This window comes from Natrix helvetica (genome assembly GCF_964273705.1).
Source record: "Natrix helvetica genome assembly, chromosome: 2".
NCBI classification, from domain to species: Eukaryota; Metazoa; Chordata; class Lepidosauria; order Squamata; family Natricidae; genus Natrix; species Natrix helvetica.
Window position 1 is genome coordinate 115838149 of NC_138552.1, and position 23327 is coordinate 115861475.

Sequence of the window (23327 nt, forward strand, 5' to 3'; positions counted from 1 at the left end):
GCCAATCCAGGAGTCGAACACCATGCTTCTTCATCCACTGCTGGACGGACTTGGCTCGATGACAAGGAGCGTAGTCATCCTGGAAGTAAAAGTCCTTCCCTACAAGTTGCTGAACTGAAGGAAGCATGGTCTTTTCCATACTTCAACATACTGCTTGGAATTCATGATTCCCTAAACGATTTGTATCCGACCAATACCAGAACCAATGATACAGACCCAGATCATCATATACAATGGATGCTTCACAGATAGATTCAGGCAGTATGGCCTAAATTTTTCAGCTGGAAATCTTATGACATACTTATTGCACTGATTCCCGGTCAAGTAGAAATTGTTCTCATCACTGAAGATGACCTTGGCCCACTGTTCTTTGGTCCACTTGGCATACCGCTTGGCCCACGCACGTCGACGAGAGCTGTGAGTGCCTGTGAGCAAAGGTTTACTTCGAGCTCTGCAGCCTTTGAGCCCTCTGGCAAGCAGTCTGTGACACACTGTGCTTGTGCACACTTTTACATCACACGTTTCACCCCAGATTCTTGTAATCTGAGGTGGGATAAGCTTCAGCAATCGAAATGCATTGCAGAGCCCTGGGGTCGATCCCTGCCCTCCAGTCAACACGAACTGTGACCAATCCGACAGGTAGGAGGAGAACCACCGTAAAATGGTGCCCCCCCACTCCCAACCCCCCAAGTCGTCGCAGTACGATACCATGTTCGATGGTACCAAAAGCCGCCGAGAGGTCTAATAGGACCAGGACAAAGGAGCAGCCCCTGTCCCGGGCCCGCCAGAGATCATATTAGGCAGTTGTAAGCAGGTGCTGCAGCCAAACGGCATTAGGAAAGCCAACCTCTCCTGTATCTGATCGTGCTTCCCCGATAACAAACAGGAAGGAAAGAGCGGGGGTGGTGGTGGTGGTAAGCAACCCGACTTCATCCAAAGAAGTTTTTGTTTTGGGTGGGAATCCTAGTCTTAGAAGGAGAGAGGGAGGGAGGGAGAGAGGGAGGGAGAGAGAAAAGAGAGATACACTCAGAGAGAGAGAGAGAGAGGGAGAGAGAGAGAAGGGAGACAAGAAAGAAAGAAAAGTGAGAGAAATAAATAAATAGGAAGGCAAGGGAGAAAGAAAAAAGAAAGAGGGAGGAAGGGAGGGAAGGGAGAAAAAATAAAGAGAGAAGGGAGAAAGAAAGAAAGAAAGAAAGAGGGAGGGAGGGAGGGAAGAAGGAAGCAAGGAAGGGAAGAAAGAAAGTGGGAGGGAAGGGCAAAAGAAAAAAGAAAAGAAAAAAAGAAAAGAAGGAAGGAAGGAAGGAAGGAAGGAAGGAAGGAAGGAAGGAAGGAAGGAAGGAAGAAAGGAAGGAAGGGAAAGTGAATCAGATATGGCTGGATGGCTGGATAGAGGGAGGGAGGGAGAGAAAAAGAAGAGGAAGGAAAGATCACAAACCCTGGCACTAGACGCAGCTTCAGAAATGCTTTGAAACAGCACATCAATCCAGGGCTGGAAGGGACCTTGGAGGTCATCTGGTCCATTCCCCTGCTCCAGCAGGAGATCTGAGTTATTTTGGTGCCTCTAACAGAGAGGAAAATTCCCAGAAAAGGGAAGGAGTTTACTAGGACAAGGCTGTTATGCAGAGGAAAGCAGAAATAGGACTCATGACCACAATTGGGCCCAAAATTTTGGTTGCTAAGCAAGAGCATTGTTAAAGTGAATTTTAACGCATTTTATTCAATCCATCCTCCAACAGTGCACGACAATCACTTTGGACCTGATTGAGATTTGGGAGCAAAGATGATTGACACACTCATAAGGGAAGGGTAAGGGTACTCCTCGACTTACTGTCTTGTCCACTATTGAGCCTCAAATCTTTGTTGCTAAGTGAGACAGCTGTTCACTGAGCTTTCACCCAGTTTACGATCTTTCTTGCTACCGTTGTTAAGCAAATAGTTGCAGCTCTTAAGTAAGTCACATGGTTGTTAACTTAATCCAGCTCCCCCATGGATTTCATTGGTCGGGTCGCAATAGGGGATCACGTGACTCTGGGACACTGAAACCATCATAAGTAAGAGTCAGTTGCCAAGCATCCGAATTTGGATCACCTTCCTTCCTTCTTCACTCCCTCCCTTCCCACCCTTTCCTTCCTTCTTGCTTTCTCCCTTCCCTCTCTCCCTCCCATTTTCTTTCTTTCTCCGTTCCCTCCCTGCCTCCCATTCTTTCTCCCTTCCCTCCCTCCTTTTTTCTTTCTTTTTTCTCCCTTCCTTCCCTCTTTCTTTTCCCCCTCCCTCTTCCTTTCTTTTTCCCTTTCCTTGCCTCACTTTTCTTCGTTCCTTTCTTTTTTCCCTCCCTTTTTTGTTTCCCTTCTCTCTCTCCCTTCCTTTCCCTTCCTCTTTCTCCCTGCCCTCCCTCCATTTCTTTCTTCCCTTCCTTCTTTCTTACTTCCTTCCCTCCCTCTTTATTTCTCCTTCTTTCTCTCTTCCCCCTCTTTCTTTCTCCATTCTTTCTTTCTTTGTGCCTCCCTTTCTCCCTTTCCTCCCTCACTCTTTCTTTCTCTCTTCCCTTCCTCCCTCTTTCTTTCTTCCTTCCCTTTTTCTTTCTTTCTTTTTCTTTCTCTTTCTTTCTTTCTCCTTTTCTTCCCTCCCTTTTTTCTTCCTTTTTTCTCTCTTCTCTTTCTTTGTCACTCTTCTCTCTCTGTCTTTCCTTCCTTCCTTCCCTCCTTCTTTCTTTCTTTCTCCCTTCCCTCCCTCCTACTTTATTTCTCCCTTCTGTCCTTCATTCTTTAGTTCTCTTCCCTCCCTCTTTTTCTCTCTTTCTCCCTTTCTCTCCCTTTCTTTTTCCTTCGCTCCCTCCCTTTCTTTCTCTCCCTTTTCTTTCTTGTCTGCCTTCTCTCTCTCTCTCTCTCTCTCCCTCCCTCCCTCCCTCCCTCCCTCCCTCCCTTCCCTTCCTCCTTCCCTTTCTCCTTCTAAGGCTAGGATACCAACCTAAAACAAAAACTCCTTTGAATAAAGCCAGGTCACTTACCGGTCTCCCCACCCCCATTATTCCCTTCCCGCTCATTATTAGAGAGGCACGATCAGATACAGAGGAGCTTCCACCCCCTCCCCTTCCTTCTCCTAACAAGCGTTTGGCTTCCATCCCTCCCCTTCCTTCTCCTAACAAGCTTTCCTAATGCCGTTTGGCTGCAACACTTCCCCCTATCCCACCCATGTGATTGATTGTACCATGGCTTCTGGCTGCTGGTTGGCTGCTAACAGTCCTGGACTGTGAAAAGGCCCAGGACGAACCCTGCTGTGGTGAATGGGCTGTGCCAAAGCGGGTGGGATGGAGGGGCTGTGACCCATTGGCCAGGGTGAATGGGCGGGGGCAGGCCAGCCGAGGAGAAAAGCTAGAGGTGAATCTGTGGAGGCGGAACCCTAGTGGAGAAGCAGGCACGGCCAAGGGTAGGAGTCATTCCACTGATTGACATATTTTACATAAAAAATATAAATTTAATTTAATTTAATTTAATTAAATTTATAGACCGCCCCCTCTCCCCAAAGGGACTCGGGGCGGTGTACAGACCACAATAAAACAATATACAAACTTAGATAATTATAAATACCCATTAAAACAAATTATATGATAGGCTGTACAGTTATAGTTAAAAATTAAAACAACCTAAAAAATCTATCCCTAACCATTTAAAATTTAAAATATAGGCTAGAGGGACACAAAAGCTACAGTTAGGCCAGGCCAGCTAAGTTAAACAGGTGGGTCTTAAGTTTCTTACGGAAGGAGCGGAGATCGGTCGTTATTCTAATGTCGGGGGGAGGTCATTCCAGAGGGTCGGGCCCATCACAGAGAAGGCCCTACTCCTGGGCGTCGCCTGCTGGCACTGCCTAGTGGACGGTACCCGGAGGAGTCCCTCCCTGTGAGAGCGAATCGGCCGCAGGGATGTAAGGGGCAGGATGCGATCCCGCAGGTAGCTAGATCCTGTGCCATGGAGCGCTTTAAAGATGATAGTCAACACCTTGAAACGCACCCGAAAAGCCACAGGTAGCCAGTGCAGCCCGCGCAGGAGAGGTGTTACATGGGAGTATCTGGTACCTCCCATAATTGCCCGCGCGGCCGCGTTCTGAACCAACTGCAGCCTTCGGGTGCATCTCAAGGGAAGCCCCATGTAGAGAGCATTGCAATAGTCCAGTCGGGATGTCACCAGTGCATGGGTGACTGTGCGCAGGGCGCCCCGGTCCAATAGGGGGCGCAATTGGCGCACCAGGCGAACCTGGTGGAACACCCCCCTTGCCACGGCCGTCACATGGTCATCCATTGACAGCCGGGCATCCAGGAGGACGCCCAAATTGTGCGCCCACTCCACGGGGGCCAGTTGTTCGCCCCCGATGGCCAGTGATGGAACCCACTGGTTGAACCGGGGCGCCGGTAGCCACAGCCACTCCGTCTTGGAGGGGTATACTATTTATATACAGGAAAATTATTTAGATCTAACTATGAATTTAGGCTGTTTAGGCACAAAAATCATTGTATTTGTCTAGTTAAAAAGCAGTTACTAGAAGAGAAACAGATAAATTCTTACACTGCTCATTCTACTATGAATTTCAGAAGTCTTTCTTACAATTGAGTGCTAGACAGATTCTCCTGATTCAAGGTACAATACTGCTGCAGCTGCTACTTGGAATTTCTAAAAAGGAATGGAAGAGCCTTTGGCTTTTAATATAAGACTTCTATTTCTTTTAACTTTAACATGGAACAAGTGGGGGGTTAATAAAATATTACACCTAATTCTAATTTTTAAAAAATCTGGGTCAGGTGGGTTAAAAACTTCCTAAAATCAATGACCTGCTTTGTTATTAAGGCCCTCTGTGAGTTGAGAAGACAATAGGTGAAAGACTGTTTTTAAGCTAACTGTGTGCCACTGCAATCCAAGACCTCAAGATACTCTCTCAGATGTGAAGCAAATAAATGCCTGAGAGGCTTCTCAATTAGTGACATGACATTTACAGAGATTTTCTCCATATAGTTAGTGGTACCAACTTTAACATTTTTCAGCGCATACAATTATCAATCTTTAATAGATTCTGTCATTGCTACAAGTTTTATTTGCTCCTTTATCTTCTAGATGTTCTCATGACATTGTTTTCATATTTATTGTTCTTGTATGTATGGGATTTTTAAAAAGTTTTGTTTTATTAATGAAAAAAACTTCTGCTCATAGAAGGAGAATTAAGCTTATAGAATAGATTCCATGGATCCTACCTTCCCTAAGCATGCTGAAATTTTTAAAACCTGCAACTAAATACATCCATTGCCTTAATGCAATATCAATACTTCTAAATAGTAAAATATTATCAGCTTTCAAACCATTTTAAAAAGTAGGGTTTTTTAACATGATAGAGAGCCCAAATATTACAGATGTACTGTAATTAAAAAAGAGGAAGCATTTTCAAGAAGTCCCATTTGCATACTTTAACATTGTTAACATCCTCAATGGAATACCTTCTTCCACAATAAAAATGTAACATGGTATACTATAGAAACTTATTAGAATTAAGCAAAGGAATGTATCTTACCTCTGTTTGTATATTTATAACTGATCCAACTCCATTTTCAGTGCTTATATTACTGGAACTATTGTTTGGAGAACTAGGGCCAGATCCAGGAGCACTATTGCATGCAGATTCTAAAATACGTTAAAAATGTTTATTAATATCCTTAACAATTATTAAAATATTTGGGAGGTCTATGGAAACTAGATCATGTACTAGATCTCTATGTAGCTGCTGACTTTGTATAGATTAATAATCTTTTCTGAAACAGACTGATTCTCAGTCCTGGACCTCTGCTCAAAGAACCAGTAGGCAGTCATGGTAAGAAGTTCAACTTCATGTTGTGCACCAGTTACGCGCCTTCCTGAATAGGGAGGCACTTCTCTTAGTCACTTGTGTTCTAGTCATCTCTCACTTGGATTACAGGAAGTTGTCAATTTACAACTACAATTGGGACCCAAATTTTAACTGCTAAGCAAGGTGGTTGTTAAGTGAGTCATGCCTGATTTTATACCTTTTTTTGCCACAGTTAAGCTAATCACTATAGTTGTTAAGTGAATCATATTAAGTGAATCCGTCTTCCCCTACTTGCTTATTGAAAGCAGATGGGAAGGTTGCAGATGATGATCACATAATCCTGGGACTTGCAACCATCAAAATATATGCCATTTAACAAGCACAAATTTTGATCATGTGATAGTGGGGATTCTGTGATAGCCATAAATGCAAGAAACAATCCTAATTCACTTTTTTCAGTATTGTAACTTTGAACAGCCTCTGTACAAATGGTTGTAGGACTACCTGCATTGCATGAGGCTATCTTTGAAGAGTATCTGGAAGTTTCCACTAGTACAGAATTTGGCTGTGTGAGTGTTGGTTTGCTTCTGGATCCAATTCAAGATATTGGTTATAATCTTTAAAGCCCTACATTACATAGAGCCAGGTTACTGTGGAATTATCTTCTCCTCATTAATTCAGGCTGTTGCATCTGGTAAGGTAGAGGAGATATATTACGGATTCTGTCAGCTGAAGTATTTTGACTGGCAGAGTCCAGGAAGGGAGGCTTCTCTGCCATTGCCCTTCCCCCACCTTCTGAATATCCTCTCCCAGAGTTGAGGTGGGTCCTCACTCTCCTGGTTTTTGGAAGAGTTTGAAGCCCTGGCTTTGCTGATTTGCATGGGACTCACTAAAGTGTATGTAACCTTGGGGTTGGGTCAGTGTTTTGAAGGTCTCCCCTTTCCTTTTTAATTATTCTATCCTTATTTTAACTATCTTTTATTGAAATATACTTTTATATAGTTTTTATGGCTTTAATTGTAGATTATTCCGAGTTGTTCTGTGAGTAAGATGGGCAGTCTCTAAATCTGATTATAATAATAGTAATAATAATAATAATAGCTGTACTTGGAACAACTTACATTCTGAGACGATACCTCTAACACCATAAAACATCAACATGTACCTATCCCAAGTTCTGGGTTAGGACTCGAAAGATGGATAAAAATGCCAAATCCAGTCTGAACATCTGGTTGACTGTGCAACGAACCATAATAATAATATATAAATAAAAATAAATGATTTAAATGATTAAATGAAATATAACAGTACTCTTCAAGGATATGAAGGAATGACACATAGAAGGTATTTTGGCTGCTCTCTATAAGAGTGCTGGGGATAGACATTGACTTTGCTCACAGGGAGACAAATTCTGGTTGAATGTTTGGAAACATTACCCTGACAATTTAAAAAGCTGATTCCAAGGAAGAGTTGGTGACATTTTTTTTCATTGGATATATTCAATACAATGATAAAGACACTTTATATTCTTACACTGATCAAGGAGTTTCATATGAATGGCCCTGCCCATCTCTATGGTTCTATATAATACCATATGAATCCCATCATTACAGACATGTGGCCATCCAAATGACTATTTGAACACTTCCAATGAAAGAGTTCATTATTTTCCTATTGAGCAGCTTTTGCAGACATTATTTCTGATGCCATTAAAATTTGTGTTCGTGTAACTTAAACTTACTGTTTTGTCTTCTGGAACAACACTGCACAGATCTATCCCATCTTCTACATCACAGCCCTGTTGATAGTTGAAGACAGCTATTCCCACAGTCTTGTCCAAACTAAAAATATGTAATGTCTCCAACTGTCCCTTATAATTTTTTTCCTCCAAATTTTTTATTATCACTTTGGATGGTCCCCTGTGGACATGTTTCAGTTAGTCTATGTCTGTAGGAACTGAGCAGGTTGAGTCCAAGGGCAGGGTTAAATGCCAGTTTGAAGTCGCTACATTTCTACAAGAGAAATTATCTAGCACCAACTTGGCTTGACCTTTAGTAGATCAGATTCTTGTAAATAGGTAGCATGTAATAAACTTTTAGTGCTTTGAACTCAGTTCCTCTTCTGGGTTACTTACACTTCACAATATCCTTCCTAAAATTTGTGCCACAATTGGATGCAACATTCTAGCTACAGGTAGTCCTCGACTTACAACAGTTCATTTAGTGACAATTCAAAGTAATAACAGCAATGAAAAAAATGACTTATGACTATTTTTCACACTTACTAGAGTTGCAACATCCCCATGGTCACATGATCCAAATCCAGACATGTTAACTGACTCATTTTTATGACAGTTGTAGTGTTCCAGGGTCATGTGATCACATTTTGCAATCTTCTGACGAGCAAAGTCAATGGGGAAGCCAGATTCACTTAATAACTATGTGACTAATTTAATAACTGCAATAATTCACTTAACAATTGTGGCAAGAAAGATCATAACATGGGGCAAAACTCACTTAACAAATGTCTTGCTTAGCAATAAAAAATTGGGCTCAATTGTGATCGTAAGTTGAGGACTACCTGTATGGCATGACCAATGATTTTTGTGATAAAGCATAAGATTGCATTTGCTTTGTTTGCTGCTCTATTACAATGTTGGATCCTCTCAAGACACCTAGATTCATTTCACATTTATGCTTCCTAGTATTGTGCTTATACTGATGCTTTTGTGAAGGAATTTCTAGATGACCTTGGAACACAGGGGGGAAAACAGGACCACTGCAACAGAGATACTTGAGCCTGGGAGATGGTAGAATGTGAGAAACCGCCTTAGAATAACTTTGCTAAATATAAATTGAACTGGAGAATAATTTAATCTGGTTTTCAAAATTCTTTACTGTATTAAAAAAAGCAATGGAGATTTTTTTAGAGATCAAAGGGGAACAGTATCTGCTCTTTTTCAGTCTTCTGTGATTTCTTATCATAAGATCATAGGGATCATAAGTTCTGATACAATTTTTGCAAGCTTCTTCTTGGATATAGCTGTTCCTATTCTGAAGATTTAAACTTGTTCCTTGAAGGCAAATGCTCCTTAACTAACTCTTCCCTTAACTTGTATAGCCTTTCCTTTCCTGTGTTAATACATTTAGGTCCATTTGAGAATGAAAATGAAAAAAAATGGGAATTGAAATGGTCTGGCCTCTGCCCATCATCACCTGCTATCATCTTATTATCTTCTCCAAGCAGCAGCTCTATCCTTTTTTATTACCTCCTCACCTCCTACTGTACTATTATTTCTGGAACATTTGTAACAAAAATTAAGAGCATTGCAATTGTCTTAATCTTCATAATTACTTCCAATCTATCTGATTGTTTTGAAATTAAAATATAGTAACATGGTGCTATTCCAACTTACCTGTGACATCTAATGGACGTTTTTTAAGAGCTGTAGCTACAGGACTATCTTTTCGTCTTAACAAAGGACTGCTGCGTCTTTCAGCAACCTTCTGCTTTAATCTAGATCGCAATTTGAGATTGGGTTCAGATGCTGAAATTGACAAAAGTGAAATTAAATGTATTTCATCAAAATAGAATTTCTAATCACAATGCCTCATTGACAGAAAATTTACCCAGCTAAGAAAACACAATATAACGGTCCAATGTAAGTATAATATAACAGAAAAAATATACAAGAAATATGATTAATAGTATATTAACATATAGGTAAAGGGTAGCTGATCCAGAACATGCACAAAAGCAAATAAAACCTATGCCTCTGGTACAATTTAAATGCAATAATAGTTAAAAATAATATTCATTCATTCATTCTGTTTTTTTAAATCCACCCTCCACAATATTTAGTTTATTCAAAGAAGGTTAAATACAAAATATTTTTTAAAAAGTTTTTTAGAAACCCCAAAGAAATAAAATAATAAACAAAACAAAGTGCCTTAGAAAAAAAGAGTAACACATATACACATAACATCCTCCCTAGTTGAATGCTGATTAATATAATACAACAATGTTAGTTTCCCACCTCTTGCAAACCAGACCAAAAGTGTTTTTAATTACTAATCTACTAAATCTGTTTGCAAATTGTTAGCCTGTCATCTATATACTATATTAATAACAAAATAATTAACAGAAAAAATAATAGAAATATTATAAAAAAGCATAAAAGCAGTAAATAATAACAACAACAACAACAATAATAATAATAATAATAATAATAATAAGACAAGATTGAAATTCTAAAACTCTCTGTTAAAAATTGTTATTGTAATCAACTTGTAGAAAATTTACTACCGCTTTAATCCGAGATCATCCCAAAAATTAATCCTAATTGGTCTCAGATCAAAGGTCCACGTTTATTTCTTAATGCCATGTCTTATCAGTTGCTGATTGATTAAATACAATAAAACCAATATCCAAAATCAATCTATCTTCCCCCCAAAAAGCCAAATGAGATTGTTCCCCAATTAAATGTAATAAATTCATTCCCATTCTCCTTCAAACACCTTAAAAAAGACCATTTACCCCTTATCCACCCAGAGGATTCTCTACAATATATAAAACCACAGGATTAAGCTTCACTTCAGGAAGAGACGCCCTGTTATTTCTGGATCCATCTTTCTTCCCAGCCAATTTACAGCCACAGAATCACACTCTTGGCTCTGAGTACCTTCTACAATTTGTGTTGTTTGCATTGTTTCTGAGTGTATAATTCTAGCCAAGGAATCTGCTGCTTTAAAAACAAATTTCTTTTGTGGATCTAAAGTATCTAGGGTTGCTTTCTTCAGAACATTTTCCACAACCTTTATGAGTTCATCAAACCTTTTGGATTATGGATTTCCTGTCTCGCTGCTCTCAGAGGGTCAGATTAGGCAATCATATCTCTTCAGCCCTTATTCTTAACAGACCCCAGCCTACAAGTGGAGGACATCAGGAATGGCAAACCCCAGACGCTCATAGGAATGGGGACTCCTGCCACCTTCACACAGTCTTCCGGAGCAGTTCGGCCAGCTCAACATGGGCAGCCAGGTGGGCCTTGGCTCATCCCTCGTTCACTTTCCTGAACCTCGAGGTCATGGCACACTAAGCGGAACGTCAGCCTCATTCTATTCAGCACGAAGCGGATTGGGCCACAATGTCGAGCCTGGTCTACTGAGGGAGTAGCCCATGCAGAATTTGGCGCAGGAGAGCAGCAAGTCCCAATGGCTCAGCTCGATTTGGCGATATCAGGGCCACAACCATGGCAGATGTGCAGTATGCAGCCCCAACAGCCTGTTTTTAGACTGCGCCCAGCCAACCAGGTCCCACCTGGGTGGATATTGTACCCTGGCAAAGGGTGGAGGCAATACCAGTAGGCACCCGCTCTGATGCTGAACCCCATGCCAATCCAGCAGCCAGTGCTGTTCCAAGATCCAGTCATGGTCCCGCTACAAGTACTGGGTCCTCAGCCAGTGCAAGTCCAGCAATGGCCATGGCCCAGCCCCAAGTGCCTGTACAACTCCAGCCACCAGTAGCTGCCCAGTAACCGATATCAGCTCAACAGCCCGTTCCGCTAGCTGCCTCTCCTCCAAGGTTCAGAGCAACATTTGATGGGCCCCCGTGCTGGCTAGCCTATTTCCTCAAATGAGACTGGGCATACATTGATTGTTATGGAGATCAATACCCCACTGACTGGAGTTGATTTCAGCGATTGCAGATGGCATGAATGAGGGAGAAGCGGTGCAGTGGATAGCTGAGCTTCATGATGAAGAAGCCCGCAAGCTAGATGATGTGGACAAATTTGTCCAACTGCTCCGAGGCCGCTTTGAAGTGGAAGCTGAGGCCCAAATCAAGGCATTGAAACAAGTGGGCCAACCTCCCAAAGAACTCATCTGGGAGTTTCAAAGACTGGCTGGGATTTGAGAGACTGACCGGAATGCCTCCTTGTTCGCCACTTCAAAGAGGCTCTCAATCCAGAGCTACAGAAATCTTGCTGCATTTGAGGGGTTCCAGAACATATACAAGCCTGGTGCACTATCGCAGTGGCCATGGATTTGGAGATCAACCCTCATAAGAAACTGACTACTGAGAAGCTGGCAAGAAGACCCTTGGCCTGCTGGGCCCTGGGCTAAACAGCCCGAGCTGCTGCTGCCCACTGTCAAATGCTACCGATGTGGACACCATGGCCACAGGGCATCAGAATGCCTGGCTCCAGCTCCCATCCCCCAAGTTCAAATGCCAACCACACCCCGTGCCAGAAGAACCACATGGAAGCCACCAGAGAAGGGGAAAATTGCCAAACAGGCCGTAAAGGTTCCACTCCTTCCCAGGTAACTGTTGTAACTTTGGACGATCACTACATGAATTGTTGCAAGTCAAGACTACCTGTACTAGCAATTTAAAATTGGCCGAGAAATTTATTGGTATCCAGTGCATTAACTTTCAAGAGATCTTACCCTGCCTGCAATGGCAGGCCTGAATTAACAACAATCTTGTCATCATACCATATTCCAGTTGAAACTTTTGGGTGAACTTCAAATGTTGCACCAGATAGATTAAAGTAATTAATTAAATAGTTACACTAATAGAGGTCAGTGAAGATCAAGGTATGAGTGCCAGGATATTTTTGTCGCAGCCAAAGTTGATCAATGGCTCCCTGTTATACCCCCATACAGTTTAAGTAATAGCCACGAGTCCAGGTGGAGCCTTAAGTCATGCATTAACTCCTTCAGGGAAGAGCATGACTACATCAAAAATAACTAAAAAGACCAATGACTGGATGATAGCTGATATACGTAAAGTCAGTCTTGAAGGGATTTACATTTGAATTTATTTTGCCTGACAACCTCCAAACACTGATTCAAACTTGACACTGTGTATACAATCCTAACACATGGATATCCTGCCACAGTGGATATTGAAGAGCATAGCTAAAGACCAAGCCCTGAAATACTCTATATTAATGTAACCTAGGTGTTAAATGCTGCTGTACAATGTAAACTATCCACGTAGGTAGGAGTAGAAATTACATCTAATTACATCTATAATGTAATCATAGTCATCTTGAAACTGTATCCCAGTCTGAAATCCAACTGAAAGAATCTAAGCCAGATGAAAATTGTTCAGTATCATTCAGTATATCTTTGCACAAAAGAAAGTAAGATATTTAAAAATATTATCTTAAATTTAAATTAAATATGGAAAAGTCTGAAAAAGTCTGAAAAAGTCACTCTTTCAATTTTGAAGCTGTATGTGTCTTTATAAACCAAACCCTATTACTCTCTATCTACTAAATTGGGAAGAGAAACTAAATGGAAAAGATTATTATGGTTTAATGTAATATCACTGTTTGTGATGCCCAATTTCAGCTACTTCTCTCACTGCCATATTTTGTACTAATGGAGCTCTTCCGACCGTCTTCAAGGGCAACTTCATATGCAATGTAAGGATTACTGAAATGAGATTATCTCCAAATTGCCAGTGCTCCAGCTAAATACAGGATGCCTACTTCTAATGACAATACTGTTTTTAAAGCATTCCATGCTTTGGAGCTACCCGTTTCGGAACAGAATGAATGCCATTCATTTGGAACACTGGCCAACAAAACAAACTTTAGTTTATTTGGGGTTTTAGTTTATTAGCTCATATGCAGCTAATTACTGTAATGAGGCACTAATAAAATATTTCTGCATACTTATTAGACCATCAACCCTTTTACATAAAATGACTCTAAATAAACTTACCTAGTAATTTTATGCACCACATTTAATACCAAAATGTTGAACTGAAATAGCTTAACACCACCTCTTGGAAAAAGATGTCTAAGTGTAACTGGAACTCGAAGAAAGATGTATTATTATAAGTAATTTTGCAAAAGCAAAGCTAGACTAAAGCTAGCCCAGTAAAATCAACAGTGTCTCTTTCTTAGAAAAGTTCATTCCACTGCTCCAGTGTTAAAACCAGGCTTGAACTGCAATTGAACTGCATCTACAAAATGATTTTCTACCAGAATGCATGGCACTGATCAGCTCTCTATCCCAATCACAAGGAAAGTAAATAGGAAAGCCAGTAGGATTTCAAAGGATGGAAGAGGAGGGAAGGGGCAAAGAGGAGGGAGGGGAAAAAAGGAAGGAAGGTTTTCAATTCTTGCTGCTGCTTTTCAAGAAAACTTAATGGGAAAGCCAACAGGAAGTCTGAAGTCCCTTCTACTGATTTCTTTGCCCACCCATTGTCATTCTGTTTCTCTGTCAGATACTGAAATATCTCTGAAATGATGTCCCAACAGATCACAGATTGTCTAGCTATTTAAAATAAAACTTTTATATGTCAACTGTGAAAAATAAGATTTACCTGTTTTTCTGAGTGGAAAATCATCTTTGGAATCATACATTCCTAATACAGGGTGATTGTAAGCGCTTGACATTCCACTTTGTGGTGGAGAGCTCTGATCAAGAGAACTATGCTGTGTTTTCCTAAAAAAATAAAGTGTTTATACAGGTTAAGAATAATATCTCCATTGTTTATACTGATGCCTCCAAATCACATTTCTTCTTTTCTGTTCTGCTAACATATTAATATAATTAATATCTCCAATTCTTAACAAATTGCTAGAAATACATTTTGCAACTGACAATGAACATTATTTATTTATTTAATTAATTGAAATTTTAAGGATTTTACAGCTAACATTTTATAGCATTTTAGAACCAATACTTATTCAGTTATTATTTTATTTCATTTTAACATGTTTCTAACCTGTTTTTTTGCCCCCAGTACACTAATGTATTTCTCTCTCCTTCAGACCATATGGATTACATGTTTGTTATAGCAGAATTTATATGGCTTTTACATTTTCTATAGTTTCCAAGGCAGCATTCAGGGTTTTGGCTTTGATATTGGATACTGGCTTTGATCTTTAAGGCCTGAAACAGCTTATGCCTGTATTTCTGTTTCTAGATGTGTTTTTTTGACACCTCAAGCAGTATGCACCCAAGTGACATAATAAAAGCTTTTAAATATAAAAATTACAATGTAAATGTCAAAACACAGTAATATCTTGAACTTTTTTCAACTTCCAGTGAAAAATCATGGTGAACTGATATCCTGATAACATTGGGATTGTGTTTATAAGGAGAATCACAGTTGGATGTTGGTTATGAATTGTCCGAAGGAGAGATAGTTGACATAATACATGCGAGAAGTCAAGGATTTGTTTGATCAAGGTTAAAATAGAAAATCTGCAATATATTGTTTCCTTTATAGGACTTTTCCTGACAAAGAACAAATGATAGAGCATTTTGATTTTTAGTCAAGGGACAGGTTATGGGATAAAGAGTTTGTTATATTTAGAGATGGTGATAAGCTATTAAAATTGTTTCTACCTACTGGGATGAAGGAGGAAGCTACGCTCCTCTTTTCTGTTTTTTTCTCTTTTTTATACTTACCTTTTTGTAATTCTATTTTTGTAGTCTGTATTACAAATACTTTTATTTTTTCTATTTGTAATTATTCATAAAATTATTTGAAAAAAACACACATAGCACAATCTTAATAACACAATTCCATGTTATACTCATCAACCCAAAATGACATGCAATGTTGAAACAGTGCCACCATTCATTTCATTTATCCAGTCTTCATTTCACAGTCCAAATGTTCTTTAGAAGATATTGACAATTTCCTAAATATCAACTAAATTCCAGCAATCTGGAATTAAGGAGAAACTTCCTAACAGTAAAGACAATTAACAAGTAGAACAGCTTGCCTCCAGAAATCATGGGGGTTCCATCACTGGATGTTTTTAAGAAGAATCTAGATAGTCACTTATGTGAAATAGTATAGATTCTCCTGCTTGAGCAAGGGGCTGGACTAGAAGGCCTCCAAGGTCCCTTCCAGCTCATTCATTCTATTCTAACATGCAAAGCGTTTATCTGGTAGTAGTCTCTCACAAGAGGAGAAACCCCAAAGAAAGGGCCCATCTTCATATACTGACCTACTACACCTCATGTAGCAGATATTCTCTGTAACTTACCAGGTCCATAGCCATGAAAGACTTTAAAAGTAGTAAACCTGGTAACCAGCACCATAAATTGTACTAGAAAGCATTGCTTGGGATAATGGAGTTATATGACTATATGAGGTAGTTTTTATGGGCTGCGAATAAGTAGCTGCATTCTGCATCAGTTGTTGTTTGTGGGTGATCTTCAATGAAAGCCCAAACATAAAATGACAAGAGCACAAATGTCTATGGCTCATTCTTCCCATATGATGTTATTTCCTTCAATATAGCCATAGCAATAGCACTTCTAGCGGAAGATAGCCCCTTGCTTGTAGTTTTTCTTTTGGTTTGCTACAGATTCTCCACAATTTTATACTTACAATGCTTTCTAAGTCGGAAGAAATTTCCCTGGGAAAGGGGAAGCGCTGAAAATCAACTCTCTCCCAGATAGGTGGACATTCTCAGAGTGCTTTTGAAGAAGTAATTAGGCGAGTCTCTGGCTGGGAATGGGGCAACTAAGAAGCAAGTTCATTGTGGAAGAACTGGCATTTTAAAATGGACAATAAAGTATGCCACCGCTTCTTAGACACTAACTTTTTACATATTTATCTTTTGTGTTAAAAGAGGCATCCTCTGGCTGCAGCCTGTTTTTTTTTTCCTTTTTGATGAAACATCATCATTTATAAAGCTCTGTGACTTTAAGATGGTGAAGAGGGGAGGAGTTGGTGTATCTGAGCCAAAATAAAAAAGCTGGAAATTACTGTGGAAACTACATTTGAAACTTTTGGACAAATTTTTTAGAGGATGTTAGGGTAGGAGGCTCGGATCCGGCCCCCAGAAGTTCCATTTCAGCTTGCAACATACTGGGAGGATCCACCCCTCAGAAACTCCATTTCAGCCAGCAACATGCAGGACAAATGTTGCAGAACCTCTGCAGTTCTTCGTAAGGGCGAACAACTGCTGTGGTGCTGCAAGATTCGTAGTTGGATCTTGGATTGGAGTAGGATTCATATTCTAATACAGAAGATTCTTAAAGTGAATATAAAGTTAAAACCAGAAAGTTTTCTTTTGGGTTTAAAAGACAGAGGACCACTGGTTTGAAAGAGAGGTCAAAGAAGCCATCTAGATCAAAAATTGAACAGCCCCTCTCTAAACCAGAGGGGCAGCAATACGACCTCATCTATCTCCAATGTACTACACTGTCCTTTCAACAGTTCCAAGAAGGTTCCATACCCATTTGCACCATTCATGTGACCCTGATGACATAGATAAACCTCCAGGTGACCTTAATGACCTGATAAAAGAATGTAAATGATCAACTGTCTGCAAGAAGTGTAAATCCTTCTATTTCCCACCACCCAATCGGAGCTGAAGAAGCTTCTTGGATGAGAAGCAAAAACTGTTCAAAGAAAAATCAAAAAGTCCAATTGCCTCTTGGGAAAAAAATACCTTTGGGACTTTTGGCAGAAAATTTTAAAAAGATTTTATGGGTCTTTATTCACGAAGACCAATCTGGTTTTCTGCCAAAAAGACAGTTAAGGGATAATATGACTGTTTTGAATATTATTGAATATTTACAATATCATAATGAGAAACAGGCAGCTTTAATATTCTTAGATGCAGCGAAGGCCTTTGACAATCTAAATTGGGCTTTTACGCTTAAAGTGCTGGAAGAAATGAACTTTGGAAAGAACTTTATTCAAGGGGGTCAAAGCTCTTTACATGGCACAGCAAGCAAAAATCGTTATTAATGGTGATTTAATTAATTCATGTGAAAATCAAAAGGGTATGAGACAAGAATGTCCCTTGTCTCCTTTGTTGTTAAATTTGGTGTTGGAAGTTTTAAACAAAGAGATTAAGCAAGATGAGAAAATAACAGGGATAAGTATCAACAAGGAAGTTTATAAATTGAGTGCATTTGCTGATAATTTGGTTATATTCTTGCAAGGCCCCCAAAATAATATAGACTCTTTGATGATGAAATTAAATAAGTTTGGGGCTGTAGCAGGTTTTAAAATAAACTAACAGAAAACAACAGTGCTGATTAAGAATATGATCTCACAGGATTGTGACATATTGATCAAAAAGTCTGGTTTTAGAGTTGCGAAAAAGGTAAAATATGTGGAGGTTATATTGACAAACACAGATTCAAAACTGTTTCAAAATAATTATGTGCCTCTCTGGAATGATATTAAAAAGAACTTCTTATGATGAGATAAACTGCATTTATCACTATTGGGTAGAATTTCTGTAATTAAGATGTCTTACCAAAGATGCTTTATTTTTTTTAGATGTTACCATACTTGCAACTAATACTCCCTTTAAACAATGGCAGAGAGATATTTTGAAGTTTATACAGCAAGGGAAAAAACCAAGAATTAGATATAAGTACTGCAAGATGTTAAGGTAAGAGGGTGGTTGGGTTTACCAGATTTGAAATTGTATTTTGATGCTTGCTCTTTCACTTGGCTAAAAGAGTGGGTGAACCTTAAGAACAAGAGACTACTTGATTTAGAACGTCCTGAATTAAGATTTGGATGGCACGGTTAATTGTGGTATAACAAGACTGAAGTAAATGCTTATTTTAACAATCACTTTGCTAGATGTGCCATTCTAAGAGTTTGGAAGAAATATAAAATAGGGTTTTCTCTGAGGATGCCTCTTTGGGTGTGTCTCCCTCCCCCCCAGGAAGCTCTTTTAGAAAATAAATTGTGCTGAAGTCAGACTGGTAGACTTATAGTAAAATAATATATTTTAATTTTGGTGATCCTATCCTCTAAGGAAGAGCTAGAATCGGAAGGACATGCCTGCTACTGGTTTACATATTTACAACTGAAAGAAAGATTGAAAGAAATATTTAAATTAGGCAAAAAGTCTAATTTATAAGTTTGACTCTGTTAAAAATTAATTGGAAATCCTACTGTGTGGTAGTGATGAACATAGTATTGCTAAGGTCTATAAAACATAATTGAATTTGAATTTGGAAAATGAATATATAAAGCATTGTATGATTCAGTGGGCAAGGAACTTTTCATATAATGTAAAGCTTGAACAATGGGAGAATATGTGGATGAAAGGTTTAAAATTTACATTAAATTACAATTTAAAAGTAACATTTTATAAGATATTGTATCTTTGGTATTTAACGCCAGGTAAGTTATCAAGAATGTATAAATGTATTTCAAATGAATGCTAAAAATGCAAATGTAAAGAAGGGACTTTTTATCATTTATGGTAGACATGTGATAAAGCAAAGAAATATTGGAGTAGGATTCATATTCTAATACATAAGATTCTTAAAGTGAATATAAAATAAAACCAGAAAGTTTTATTTTGGGTTTAATGGAAAAAGACTTGGGGGGGAAAAAAACCTGGAACTTTGATGTTATATATGTTGTTAACAGCAAGATTAGGTACTTTATGCACACAAAAATGCTTCAATCCCCACAATTGATGAATGGCTGCAAAAGCTGATGGAGTTAGCAGAGATGGCTAATTACTGCTGTGATAAAAGAAAAAAACACAAGTGCTTTTGTTTCTACTTGGAAATCGCTTCTGGACTTTATGCTTGAGATGGGAAAAAAATGAAACTTTGTTTTTGGGTTTTACTGATTAGATAGATTTTTTGTTAAAGAAATGACTAGACTACTATGTAAAAGTAAAAAGTTGAGGTTCAATGTTACAGCACTCTCTCAACAGTTTACAAATGTTAGCATATTGCCCCCAACTATCTGGGTCCTCCATCTGACCTCAAAGAATGGAAGGCTAAGTTAACCTTGAGCCGGCCTGGATTGAACCCATTGCAGTGCGCAGAGTTAGCCTGCAATGCTGCATTCTAACCATTGCACCACCATGGCTTTTCATGAATGAAAAAGCGTGTTTGGGAATAAAAATAGAAATCTAAGTAATGGATGCTGATGTATAAATTTAGTTTTGCAAACAGGAGAACAAATTTAACATATAGCACAAACTTCTTAAAAAGTAATTCAGATGTGAAAGAACTTTTCCTATGTTCCAATCTTTATTTTAGAGATTCTAACTTACACAGAATAGCCTAATTATAGTGGCATATAATAGAGTGAGTGATGATAATGCAACAACCAGGCATGGCTTTTGGGAACCCTGACACATGATCAATTTGAAAAATTAAAAAATATGAGAATGAAGAAAAATAAGAGGTTCTGAAAATGAGAAAGACATTTTTTTCTTGACAACGGTAGTCAAGGCAACTATTGAAAGTTGTCGGGGGGAAATATTTATAGATGAAAAGAAAAATGAATAGAATAGGAATAGGAATAGGAATAGGAATAAGAATAGAATGGGACCTTGCAGTTCTTCTAGTCCAGCCCCCTGCTCAAGCAGGAGAACCTATACCATCTCAGAGAAGTGACTGTCCAGTCTCTTCTTAAAAACCTCCAGTGATGGAATGCCCAAGATTTCTGAAGGTAAGGTGTTCCACTGGTTAATTGTCCTCATTGTTAGGAAGTTTCTCCTTAATTCCAGGTTGCTTCACTCCTTGATTGGTTTCCATCTGTTGTTTCTTGTCCTGCTTCTCTGGTGATTTGGAGAATAATTTGACTCCCTCTCCTTTGTGGCAGCCCCTCAAATACTTGAAAGACTGTTATCCTGTCCCCTCTAATTCTTCTTTTCTTTAGACTAGCTAGACCCAAAACCTGCAGCTGTTCTTCATTTGGTTTAGTCTCCAGGCCTTTGATCATTTTAGTTGCTCTTCTGTGAACTTTTTCCAAAGTCTCAACATCTTTTAAGTAGTATGGTGACCAAAATTGGTTGCAATATATCAGGTGTGGTCTTACTAGGATTTTGTAAAGCTGCACAAATATTTCAGATGAAATAAATAAGATTGAAAGTAGAAAATTTAAGTCCTGTAAGAAACAAATAGCTTCCAACAGAATGAATGGGAAGTACAGATATAGAAAGAGAATATCAAGGTTCTTTGCAACAGAGTAAAAAAAAATCACAAAAACCTACAATCTCACTAATCACCAAGGAAACTGACCAAGAGCTCCAAAGGTGAAGAAAAAGGTGGAGTGATGAGAGGCGAACTGGACTTGTACAATGTCATATTCGAGTAGGCCATCGACTTCCTGAAGGCTGCTTTTGAGAGTTTCTGAACTTGCGGTACCCAAGAGTGGCTGGCACCACTGCCTGCCTAAATGGCACCAGAAGCAAGCAACAGTACCCATTGCTGTGGCTGCAGAGGGCCACAATGTTTCATCGGCTTTTCCCTCGATAGCAGTGGATCTGGAACGCTTAGGATGCCGCCATGGCTGTATTCTCTCTCTGGTTGCAAAGCACTGCAACTAACCAGGCAGCAGCCTGAGTAAGGCGAGGCCACGCGGGGCAAAGAGTGCTTTCTCCTTCTTTTCTCTGGTGACCTTGCAAAAAAACAGCCTCCCTCCCCGATGCTCCCGGCCTGTAAAGGGGGTAGCAGAAGCTTCCTTTTGGGCCGGCAGAAGGATTGGCAATTTTAGACAGATGAGCTTCTCTCGGGATCCCGGGCTAGAAAATCTCTTGGAGGCATGCAATAGCTGAGGGCGAAGGTGCTCCCCTTCGCCCTTGGCAGCGGAGGCTGCTTTATCGTGCGCCTTTCCTTCTCCACCAGCCTCAAGTAGCGAAGGAGTCGCTGGCCACAAATCGCCCGCCCGTGTTCAAACCAGGCCATCTCTTCTCTCCCCACATGGGCTCTCTGAAGGGGGGGGGAAAGTCCTTCCCAAGACCGGCTTTTCTCCATCCCTCCTGTGGCATCAATCCGTAGGGGAAGGGCACGGACTGTTCGGCAGCGGCAGGGAAAGAGAGGCTTCTTTGCCAGCCTCCCAGCTAGCAAAACAGAAATTTTTGCAGTTCGGTGGATGTGGCTAAATGGGTGGGGCATGTGACTGAATGGGCATGTGCGTGAGTGACTTCAAGTTGGCCACGCCGACTCAGTCACATGCCCCCCTAGCCATACCCACTGAACCATTAGTAAAAAAAATGAAACCCACCCGTTAAGAATGCTTGTAGTGATGCATTTTTAGATGAGAATCCAAACTATATGCAGCAAACATTAGGTTGCATAATACAGCAGACTATTGAATTGAAAATTAATGTATCAGAGAGAGAAATGGTTATGTTTAACAAGGAGAGTGAAATTAATGATTAAATAAATCATGTAAATAGTGAAAAACATTGAGTAGGAACTTGAAGCTGCGTATGTTAATTGAAGATGTGAAAATGGGGGGAAATATAATGTGCAAATAGTAGTAGAAAACTAAGAAGCCATAGCTAGTTAAGAGGAATGAGTGTAAAAATGAAAATAGCTAAGTATAAGACAATAATGGAACTGAGATTCAGTATATCAACAACCACAGAACAAAGTCAAATGCTCTGGGAAAATGTATGTATAAGATACTGTGCTAAAACAAGAAGACATAAAGTCAAGAATGATGTCAAGAGATCTCATGCAGAGATCTGGTCAGTTTGATAAGTAATTTATTTTCCAGCATATTTTTCACTGATAGCTGAAAACTCCCTTGGATGTACTTTTTACTGAAGGCACTATTTAATAAGGAACAATTCTGATAGTCAAGATCCTAGTCTGAAAGCTAATTACTGGATATAATGCCAATAGTGCCGATAACAGTTCAAGAGCTCTTAAACCAAAACAGGCAGCATAAACAGGAAAAAGCTGGAATCCACTTATTCAGGAAGTAAAGAATAATTTTAAAAATTCTGCATCTCAGTAGGAGAGTGCTATCCCCAGAACACAAGGAATGACATTTTAGGGTTTAATGGAGATATGTCTAACTAACTTGTCTATTGTAATATAAAAGTCCTCTCTCAATGGTCATCCATGAAAGACAGATTATGGACATGACCTCTCATCTAAAATCAGAGAAGACTTTAGAGGTAACTGAACTCCTCCTGAACTAAGTAAAAAGTACTCTAAATACTGAGTACTTCTGGGAATAGCAGAGCATAATGTAAAATAATAACTTAAAAGATTCTCCAATCTTTCCTTATCAAAAAGCAGAAAGTACAAATTGATTGTCAAATGTGCTACAAAAGTATCACTTTGCTCACAGAAGAGTCTTTACTTTGGGCTCACTGTAGTGCTTTCCTTCTTACTGTTAAAATAACTTCCTCTCTTAGAATGCTGATGCCTCTATGGTGATGAAGAAGTTGAGACAACTGAGCTGTGCTGAAGTGACACCTACACAGATACTTGCACTGCTTTTATTTTCTCAATTGTGCCTACAGGCTGCTCAAGTAAATGGTATTTGTTTTTCTTCCTTTGTGACAGCAATTCTTCTGTAAGATCTATATAGTATTGTAAAATTTTGTGCGATAGCACATAAAAGTTGCAAAGTACCATTAGATAATAAACCCTTCTTATTTTGTTGCCATTCTTGCTGCTGTTACTTTCAATCAGTCTTGACTCTTTGAGATTCTTTGGTAGATCCAAGGAAGGTTTTTTTTGGCAACATTTTCAGAAGCTTCCACTGTCCTTTTCCTA

At 39.4% G+C, this 23327-nt stretch overlaps 1 protein-coding gene across 13 annotated transcripts in view; it reads right to left on the reverse strand.

Moving 5' to 3' along the window:
• HDAC4 (histone deacetylase 4) overlaps window positions 1–23327 on the reverse strand; it is a 318456-nt gene that overhangs the window by 141834 nt on the left and 153295 nt on the right. For all 13 annotated transcript variants that reach the window (XM_081945679.1, XM_081945681.1, XM_081945680.1 and 10 more), the window contains 3 exons: window positions 14167–14288; window positions 9242–9373; window positions 5554–5663 (listed from right to left, as the gene is read on the reverse strand). In XM_081945679.1, the coding sequence (XP_081801805.1) occupies window positions 5554–5663; window positions 9242–9373; window positions 14167–14288 (364 nt within the window). The remainder of the gene's footprint in view (window positions 1–5553; window positions 5664–9241; window positions 9374–14166; window positions 14289–23327) is intronic.